This window comes from Thecamonas trahens, assembly GCF_000142905.1.
Source record: "Thecamonas trahens ATCC 50062 unplaced genomic scaffold supercont1.34, whole genome shotgun sequence".
Lineage (NCBI taxonomy): Eukaryota > Apusomonadida > Apusomonadidae > Thecamonas > Thecamonas trahens.
This window is the reverse complement of record NW_013657646.1, coordinates 237,327-246,196: the sequence shown is the minus strand read 5'-3', so window position 1 is coordinate 246,196 and position 8,870 is coordinate 237,327. Positions and strand designations below refer to the sequence as shown.

Here is an 8,870-nt window from a genome sequence, read left to right as displayed (position 1 = left end):
ACCCCCCCCCCCCCTTCCCCTCCCTCCCTCCCCTCCCCCCTCCCCTCCCTCCTCCCGCCTCCCTTGCCCCGCACACCACCGTGGACTTGTATCCCACCTTGGTCGCAATTAGGGCTGCTCCACCACCCCCGACTTCCTTCCTCACGTTCTCTCGACCATTTTTTTCCCAACGACGCACATTTTTTGGTGCTGTGGTTGCAAGCACTTCTACGCCATCAGAAGGCAGAACATGTTGCAGAGGACAGGGCGTTGGTTTGCTTTCCTCGTACTTTGCCTGGCCACTGGTGTGTTTGCTTGCTCTGATGAGAGCTACACTTCTGTGGGGTCCGCGACATCAGGCACCATTGCCACGCCAGGCTCCAGTTACATCAACAATGCAGACTGCAGCTACACCTTTGACTTTGTCCATGGCGGCATCGAGCTCGTCTTCAACACCTTTGACCTCGAGAACGGCTTTGATTACATGTACATCTACGAAGGGACGACCATTCCGAGTGCCGAGTTTCTCAAGATCCGTGTAACCGGGAACGAGGCTGCGGGCAAGACCATGTACTTTGAGGCCTCGCAGGTTGTCGTCGTCTTCCAGTCGAACAGCTTCACCACAAGGACCGGGTACTCGATCAACTGGGCGCGCAAGACGTTTTCGGCATCAAGCCCCGGTCCGCCGTCGCCGTTGGCCACGCCTGAGTGCTCGTACTCTGAGCCGCCGACCGGCAGCTGGCCGTCGCTGGAAATCGTCGGTGACGCCACCTTTGAGTTCAACCTCCGCCTCGACACCACTGCCATGACCTCTCGCGTCGACATCTTCTCGTTCCACTCCACCACCACCGATTTTATCATCCGCTTTCTCGGCGATGACATCTTTGACCAGCCTGGCACTACGAACGAGGCCCACCGGACCATTGGGTTCCAGGCCACCGGCGGGTTTGGCTACTACGAGGCGCAAGCTCCGACCGGCTCGGCATCGCCGGGCGTCGACGTCCATCTGGCGGGCGTCTTTGACTCTGGCACCGGAACGTGGTCTATCTTTGTTGACGGCATGCCCAAGACAACCCTGGTCCTGCAGCAGAGCAGCTCGCCATACACGCTCTCGTCGAGCGGCCTCGGCCTCAACATCGGCTACTATCGCATGCGCTGGGAAGTGGCCGATCGCATGTGGGATATGCGGGTGTGGAACTACTCGCGGACGGCAGCAGAGATCGACGGTGATCGCCTCGCTACGCTCACCGGATGCGAGACCGGCTTGATTGGCCTCTTTCGCCTTGACAGCGAGGTGTCGCCCAACGAGGCCGGCATTGGCTGTGGTGGCCTCCCGGGAGCTGGCATCTGCTCCCAGCCGCGCAAGTTCCCACCACTCACCTACACCACCTCCCCTGCCCCCGTCACCTGTGGCGACGGGTATGTCGAGGGCACCGAGTCCTGCGACGATGGCGGAGCTGTTGCCGGCGATGGCTGCTCGTCATTGTGTGCTGTCGAGGCCGGATGGTCCTGCACCGGAACCGCCCCGTCGTCGTGTTCACCGATGCCTTCACCACCTCCACCACCATCTCCTCCGCCGCCGCCATCTCCTCCTCCGCCGCCATCTCCTCCTCCGCCGCCATCTCCTCCGCCGCCGCCATCTCCTCCTCCGCCGCCATCTCCTCCGCCGCCGCCATCTCCTCCGCCGCCGCCATCTCCTCCGCCGCCGCCATCTCCTCCGCCGCCGCCATCTCCTCCGCCGCCACCATCTCCTCCGCCGCCACCATCTCCTCCGCCGCCGCCATCTCCTCCGCCGCCGCCATCTCCTCCGCCGCCGCCATCAGCCGCCTGTGGAGATGGCGTTGTCATTGCCGGTGTCGAGTCGTGCGACGACGGCAACGCATCGCCTGGTGATGGCTGCTCGGCCTCATGTCAGCTCGAGCCCGGCTATGCCTGCCTTACCCCGGGCACGCCTTGCACCACCTGCGCCCATCCGAACGGCATGGATTGTGCCGGGACGTGCAATGGTGTGGCATCGCTTGATGCTTGCAACGTCTGCTCTGGCGGCGACTCGGGCCGCATGGCCAACGCCGACCGCGACGATTGCGGCGTGTGCTTTGGCGGCAACACCGCTAAGGACGACTGCGGTGTATGCTTTGGCGCCAATGCGCACAAGGACGACTGTGGCGTGTGCTTTGGATCGAACGCGACCTGCGCCGGCTGTGATGGGGTGCCCAACTCGAGCCTCGTCCGCGACGTTTGCGGAGTGTGCGACGGTGACGGATCGACCTGTCTCGGCTGCGACGGGGTGCCGATCCCGTCTGGTGGTGCCCATTTCGACGCTTGTGGTGTCTGCGGCGGCAACGCGACAGTCTGCTACGTTGGCTGCGACGGTGTTTACGGCTCGGGCATCCAGTTTGACTGCCACGGCGTGTGCGGTGGTAATGCGACCATCGATGACTGCGGCATGTGCGCCGGCGGCAACATCTCAACCCGGCTCCCGTACAACTACCATGTCGACTCGTGCGGCGTGTGCTTTGGTCAGGATCTGACGTGCACAACCTGCGCGTCGGGGAGTCTCGACGCCTGCGGCGTGTGCGACGGCGACAACTCGACGTGCGTCGGCTGTGACGGGGTCCTTGTCTCTGATGGCGGTGCGCTCTTTGATCTCTGCGGCGTCTGTGGCGGCGACGGCACGTCGTGCATCATGGGCTGCGACGGAGTCCTCGGCTCGTCCGCCACCTACGACTGTACTGGGACCTGCAGCGGTACCGCCACGGTTGACGACTGTAACTCGTGCACGGGCGGGACGTCGCTCATCTCCACGGCCAATTTTTCCTTGACGACTGCGGGATCTGTTTCCGCGGCAACGCTGACCGCGACTCATGTGGTGTGTGCTTTGGCGGCGACGCCGATCGCGATGCTTGCGGCGTTTGCCGCGGCGGGAATGCGGCCATGGATGATTGCGGCGCTTGCTTTGGCTCCAATCTCGCCAAAGACGACTGCAGCGTGTGCCACGGCAACAACACTTTGTGTGCCGGCTGCGACGGCCTTCCCAACTCGGGCCTTGAGCTGGACCCATGCGGTCTGTGTGTGCCGGCTGGCACAAGCTTGTGCGCCCGGGCGCGGATCAAGTCTGAGACCAAGATGGTGACGCCCATGGTGGCGGCGGCGATGGGCTCGTCGCTTGTCATTCTCTGCCTTCTCGTCCTCGCTGTTCTGCTCTACCTCTATCGTGCGCGCAAGTCGGCAACAGTGGCAGCCCACCAGGCGGAATTGACCAAGGCGGCGCCGACCGGCAACGTCTTTATCGTCACCACCGACATTGAGAGCTCGACCATGCTGTGGGAGACTGATCCGGCAGCCATGATCGACGTGCTCGAGACGCACAACGCCATCATGCGCGACACCATGGCGGCGACCGGCGGCTACGAGTTTAAGACCGAGGGCGACGCGTTCTTTGTTGCCTACACCAACGTCGAGGACGTGATCGCGTTCTGCGTTTACGTGCAGGATGCGCTGATGGCAACGGCGTGGCCGGCATGGCTGAACGAGGCGCTGCCGACTGGGGATCCCAGCGTGTGGAACGGGGTGCGAGTCCGGATGGGTGTCCACGTCGGCCCCGCCTCACACACCTTTGATGAGCGCGCAGCGCGGATGCTCTACTTTGGGCGAGTGGTCAAGCTCGCCACACTAGTTACTGACTCTGGCGCTGGTGGGCAGATCATGGTCTCACGCCCGGTTGTCGACGCGCTCGCCGCGTCGCGGCAGCCGAGCGCCAAGCGCTCGCCGCGTGACGGCCCCAAATCGCCGCGGGTCGACGTCATCCTCACTCCGATCGCCCGCCTCTCGTTCGACGGCATCCACGAGACGTGCGAGGTGTGGGAGCTGTTGCCTTTGGAGCTGGCTGGACGCACCTCGGCGCTGACCGAGAGGCGGCTTTACAAGAATGCCGAGGCCGTCGAGCTCCTCGATCCAGAGGCTGACCAGGGTCTTGCAGAAGCAATGCCGCGCGGCATCCGCGCCGGTACACCAATCGGGATGCGGGCAGCAGTAGCGGCAGCAGCAGCAGTCTCGGCCGACGGTGAGCAAGGAGTGGCAAATGCGACGACGCCACAGACCACCGCCATCCCGCTCACGTACTCGATCCACGACTCGGCCAAGACGTCGGTGGCGCTGGTAGCGCGGTTGACCGAGGCTGCGGCGCAACGGCGGTCGCCGGACCGAACCTTCCCTGTTGCGCGCTCGTCCTCGCGCTCGCGCACCCGCAACACATTGGCTCGGTCCCGGACGCAGGGGCGAACAATGACAAAAATCCGCTCGGTGACCGCGTTCCGTTCGCGGGGCTCTGGCCTCAACAACTCGGTGTCCAATGTGCTTGACCTGGAGCGTGATCGCTCCAACTCGGTCTCGCGGGCCGAATCGACGCGGTCCAACCCTGACTTGGAGTCGGGTGAATCGCGATCGGCCATGTCGGTCAAAGACCGGGTGGCGAGCATTCGTGAGCGGATGGCAGTGCGGCGGTCGGTCTCGATCTCCCACACTCGACGGACCTCGGGCTCGCGTATTCGCCGCTTGTCGCAGCGCAGCTTGACTCAAGCCGCTTCTGATGCCTTGTGGGCGTCTCCCACCTCGCACGAGTGCTCGCACAGCTCGGTTTTGTCCGAGACCGCCAGGTCGATCGGCGACACGTCAGTCCAGGGCGTCGAGCTCGGCGACTTGTTGTCGGAAGACGGATCGAGCATGATGTCGTGAGCACAGCTCAAGTACCTACTGTGAACGGGACGTGCGCAAGCGTGGAGAGAGAAGAAGAGAGACAGATTCAATAACATGCCATGGCCTGCAGCCGCCCGAACTACGCATCCGATGAAGTCCGCGCGTGACCGGCAGGCGCCGAAGAGTTAAGGGCGCCAATGGTGCGCGTGTAGGAGCGATGCAGCTTGTGAATGTCGCGGCGTGAGGAGCGCTTGTCGACGGCTGGGCTGGCCGAGTCGTGGACGAGCTCGCTCTCGAGCTCGGCCTGCGAGAGGGCGAGGATGGCACGCATGCGGGTGGGCGAGCGGGTGACGCGCGGCGACATGGACTTGACCTGCTCGGCACGCGGGCGCGGCGAGTTGGAGTTGGAGTGTGAGTTTGAGTTTTCGCCGCCCGCGGCAGCGGCGCGGCGAACAAACGACGGCGAGCGATGGAGGTCACGGCCGCGGCCGGAGCGGCCCTTGCGGAGCTTGTGTGGCATAGAGTTATGTTTGGTGAGCGGGGCGGGGCGCGTTGCGAGTCAGTTCGCTTCGGCTTTCGCCCGGGCCCGACACCTGCGGCTGCAGCGCCGACAGGCTCGTGGATGGTCTCCAGCGGCAGGGTCTCAGCGCGGCCGCGGCCGTCGCCGCGCCTTTGCTCGACAATGGAGCGCGGCGCGACGACACTGGATGAGTCCATTGCGCGTCCCGCGGCCGACGACATCATACCTGTCGAGTCTGAGACGAATCGCGGCGAGGCTACCGACGCCAGGGTATGGGACGACATGTTCTTGTACGAGCCGAGTTCTGAACCCTGGGCGATAAGAGAGTGCTCCAGCACCCTTGCCGACCGCGAGTTGGCCATGTACTCTTCCTCCTGCGGCTCAATGTGGTGCTTGCGGTGCGAGCCAGCCTTGAAGACGCAAGCGCAGAAGATGCCGCAGCAGAGGGTGGCAGAGGCCGCGGCAATGATGGCCCACATTGGGACGGTTCCCAGCAGCGACTCGCTGTCGTCAGAGCTCTGGGCCGACGGGTCAAACATAGCCTTGGCCGAGAGCGGCGGCGACGGCGTTGATTCGCAGGTCAGCATCGCCTCGGACATGTTGACGTAAACAGCCTGCGGGAGCAAGGCGTCAACAACGGTGATCTCGATGTCGTACGCAAACACGTCGTCGAGCCTGCGGGCGAACCTTGTCAGGCGCGAGCCCTCCGTCGTCTCCAGCATCGCGCCCGCCAGCTCGGGCGCGCAATTGACCGTCGAAGTAAGAAGGAAGGGGATGGTCGGCGTGGCGTAGACGTGCGGCGGCTCAGTACCGGTCGGCACCAGCTCGATAATGTTGCCGTCTGCCAGTGGGACGAGGAGCGCGACGAGTACCGCCACTGCCACCGCTACGGCCATCACCATGCCCTGCCGTCTTCCGCCTCGCTGCCGCCTCGGCAGCCCTCCCAGAGCGTGCGCAGAGTGCAGGCCGGGCAAGTCGCATGCGCGTGGGCGTGGGCGTGGCTCCCCAGCCGCCGTTGTTGAGTCCGGCAGTGTCAAGCAGACTCTCCCGGCCTGCTGCGTCGACCACATCTGCGACTCAGCCGGCTTGCATGACCCAGGGCCATGCCATGGAACGTCGTTTCTGATTATGGTTGTCTTCTGCCCGTTGCTGCGTGGAGCAGCGGCCACTGCTGCCTCGGAGGGATGGCTCGCGTGGGGACATTTCCCCTTGGAACGCCGCTCGTCGGCGAGTCGGCCCACAGTCGGTGGACAGGCCTCCCGGCGTTGTGGTGGCGGTACGCTCATGCTTGCACCCACCGCCTGCTTGCAGCCACCTGTGTGCAGATGGGGTTGTGTGCGGAGCGTGTGTGTGTGTGTGTGTGATGGGGAGGGGTGTGGCGATGCGTGGCTGACGGGGCTGTGGCCCGTGGTGCCCGTGGCTGTCCCCCTCCCCCACGCTCTTCTCGCCCTTCTCCCCCTCTTTGCCCATTTCTCGTCGGCTGTGCAACGTTTTTTAACGCCATGGAAATTGGGGTGATACCACGTGATATTGGACAAGCGGTTTTTTTCCACCCTCGCCCTCAGAGCCTGGGCCAGCTACAGCTACAGAGCCAGCCGCAGAGCAGCCATCACAGAGGCTGTACCTCTTGCCATGGCAGTCTCCGAGAGGAGCCTCCCACAGCAGTCTATTGCAGCAGCAGCTCATCTGCTGGGCCTGGTCATGACCAGCCTCTGTGCATCGTTGTCATCGGTGCGGGTATTGCGGATAGGGGGGAGGCGGCATCGGCGTGGGCGAGCTTGGGCTGCTACGCGAGGGCAACGACGCGCTCGATGAGGTCGACGAGGCGGGCGGTGTACGAGTACTCGTTGTCGTACCATCCGATGAGCTTGACAAAGGTGTCGGAGAGGGCGAGGGAGGCATCGGCGTCGTAGACACATGAGTAGGTCGAGCCGACAAAGTCTGTCGAGACGACGGCGTCCGCGGTGACGCCGAGGATGCCGGCCATGTCGCCGGCGGCGGCGGCGGTCATGGCGGCGTGGATGTCGTCGAGCGAGGCCGGTGAGGCAAGCTTGATGGTGACGTCGACGACCGAGACGTCTGCGGTGGGCACACGCATGGCCATGCCAGTGATGCGGCCGTCGAGGGCAGGGAAGACCTTGGCGACAGCGGCAGCGGCGCCCGTGGTCGATGGGATGATGTTGAGCATACCGGAGCGGCCGAGCCGGTGGTTCTTCTTGTTGTTGAGGTCAACAATGCGCTGCGAGCCGGTGGCGGCGTGGACGGTGGTGGCTACGGCCTCCTCGATGCCAAACGCGTCGTGAACGACCTTGACCAGCGGCGCGAGGCAGTTGGTCGTGCACGAGGCGTTTGAGACAACGTGGTCGTCGGCGGTCAGCTCGTCGCCGTTCACGCCCAGCACGAACATCGGGATGTCCTTGGATGGCGCCGAGACCACCACCCGCTCAGCGCCGCCCTTGAGGTGCTCCGACGCACCGGCGAGCGAGGTAAACTGGCCGGAGCAGTCGACCACGATCGACGCACCGTGCGCGGCCCAGTTACACGCCGCCGGCTCCTTGGACGATCCCACTGCCACCCGCCGCCCGTTGATGACCACCGACTCGCCATCGTCGCCCTCAACCACCGTGCCGGCAAATCGGCCGTGGACCGAGTCGTACTTGATGGCGTACACAATGTCGCCGCACGACATGAACGGGTCGTTGATGGCCACAACCTGGACCGGGCACCCCTCACGGCCCTCGCTAATCTGCAGCACGAGCTTGCCGATCCGCCCGAGGCCTACCCTCGTACCACAGTGGCAGTGAGTGCGGGGAGGAGGAGGAGGGGAATACGTGAGCACGCCGCTGTTGTCGGGAGCGTACCGTTGATGCCGATGCCGCGCTTGCCAGTGGTAGCAGACATGATGATATATGAGTTGGAAAGAGAGAGAGAGAGTGTGTGTGTGTATAGCGACGATGGCGAGGCGGTGGCGTGCAGAGCCGCCGCGTTTTGTGCTGCCGCTGCTGCTGGGGGTTGGGTCAGTCTGGGACACACCGCTCACACCACTGGGTCGGACACGGCGGACTGATGGCGGTTCCGAACCATGCCGGGCATCCTGGGGCAGCAACCGCCATCTTAACGCAGTCTCCCCCTCCTAGACCGTATGTGCCAGTGCATGAACACGTATACGGCGTAGATGTGCACAATGAGCCACCATGTTGCGCATACTGGTGTGGCATGCTGATGTCATGGGTTGACATCCTCCAGTCGTCGTTCCGGCCACACCGAGACACTCACCCGACGCACTCGACAAACTCACACTCACCGACAACTCACCCGCACACCCCAGCCCCCCACAAGCCGACCTCGTTCCCTGCTTCCGTCCAGACTCGGCACGCCACATCTCACTCTCTCCCTCCCGAATCCTGTACGCCCCTCCCCTCCCCCCTCCCCTCCCCTCACTCCCTTCCACACATTCTCTCTCTCTCTCTCCCTCCCCGCCCTCCTCGCACCCATGTCGGCACCCACGCCCGCCGCCCATACCCGTCCCTAAGGGTGAGAGGGACAGAGAAGGCCGGAATTTTTGCGAAGGATGACTGCATCGAGCACTCGGCCCACGAGCAACACTCCCCCCCCTGCCTCCCCCCCCTCCCCCCCCCCCTCCTACACTCCCTCTCCTTCCTCCCACACTCCTCCT

The 8,870-nt window shown here is 64.3% G+C and overlaps 6 protein-coding genes across 6 annotated transcripts in view; 4 read left to right on the top strand and 2 right to left on the bottom strand.

Moving 5' to 3' along the window:
* Nucleotides 1-229: 229 nt before the first annotated feature.
* On the top strand, nt 230-1,266 carry AMSG_07333 (uncharacterized protein; the record flags this gene model as incomplete). The annotated part of the gene is made up of 2 exons (XM_013900790.1): nt 230-1,205; nt 1,238-1,266. The coding sequence occupies 2 exons, from the start codon at nt 230-232 to the stop codon at nt 1,264-1,266; spliced, it is 1,005 nt and encodes a 334-aa protein (XP_013756244.1).
* A 694-nt stretch (nt 1,267-1,960) lies between these two features.
* On the top strand, nt 1,961-2,742 carry AMSG_07332 (uncharacterized protein; the record flags this gene model as incomplete). Its single annotated transcript, XM_013900789.1, has 2 exons — nt 1,961-2,680; nt 2,725-2,742. 2 exons carry the CDS (start codon nt 1,961-1,963, stop codon nt 2,740-2,742), a joined length of 738 nt encoding a protein of 245 aa, XP_013756243.1.
* A 171-nt stretch (nt 2,743-2,913) lies between these two features.
* On the top strand, nt 2,914-4,713 carry AMSG_07331 (adenylate and Guanylate cyclase catalytic domain-containing protein; the record flags this gene model as incomplete). The annotated part of the gene is made up of 1 exon (XM_013900788.1): nt 2,914-4,713. One exon carries the CDS (start codon nt 2,914-2,916, stop codon nt 4,711-4,713), a length of 1,800 nt encoding a protein of 599 aa, XP_013756242.1.
* A 100-nt stretch (nt 4,714-4,813) lies between these two features.
* Nucleotides 4,814-6,096, bottom strand: AMSG_07330 (uncharacterized protein; the record flags this gene model as incomplete). The annotated part of the gene is made up of 2 exons (XM_013900787.1): nt 4,814-5,182; nt 5,266-6,096. The coding sequence occupies 2 exons, from the start codon at nt 6,094-6,096 to the stop codon at nt 4,814-4,816; spliced, it is 1,200 nt and encodes a 399-aa protein (XP_013756241.1).
* Nucleotides 6,097-6,670: 574 nt separating this feature from the next.
* On the bottom strand, nt 6,671-8,138 carry AMSG_07329 (glyceraldehyde-3-phosphate dehydrogenase 1). The gene is made up of 2 exons (XM_013900786.1): nt 8,056-8,138; nt 6,671-7,972 (listed from the first exon to the last, which is right to left on the bottom strand). Exons 1-2 carry the CDS (start codon nt 8,093-8,095, stop codon nt 6,981-6,983), a joined length of 1,032 nt encoding a protein of 343 aa, XP_013756240.1. The 5' UTR covers nt 8,096-8,138; the 3' UTR covers nt 6,671-6,980.
* A 359-nt stretch (nt 8,139-8,497) lies between these two features.
* Nucleotides 8,498-8,870, top strand: part of AMSG_07328 (uncharacterized protein) — a 1,248-nt gene continuing 875 nt past the window's right edge. The window contains exon 1 of the mRNA XM_013900785.1: nt 8,498-8,600. The gene's annotated coding sequence lies outside the window, so the exon portion shown is untranslated. The remainder of the gene's footprint in view (nt 8,601-8,870) is intronic.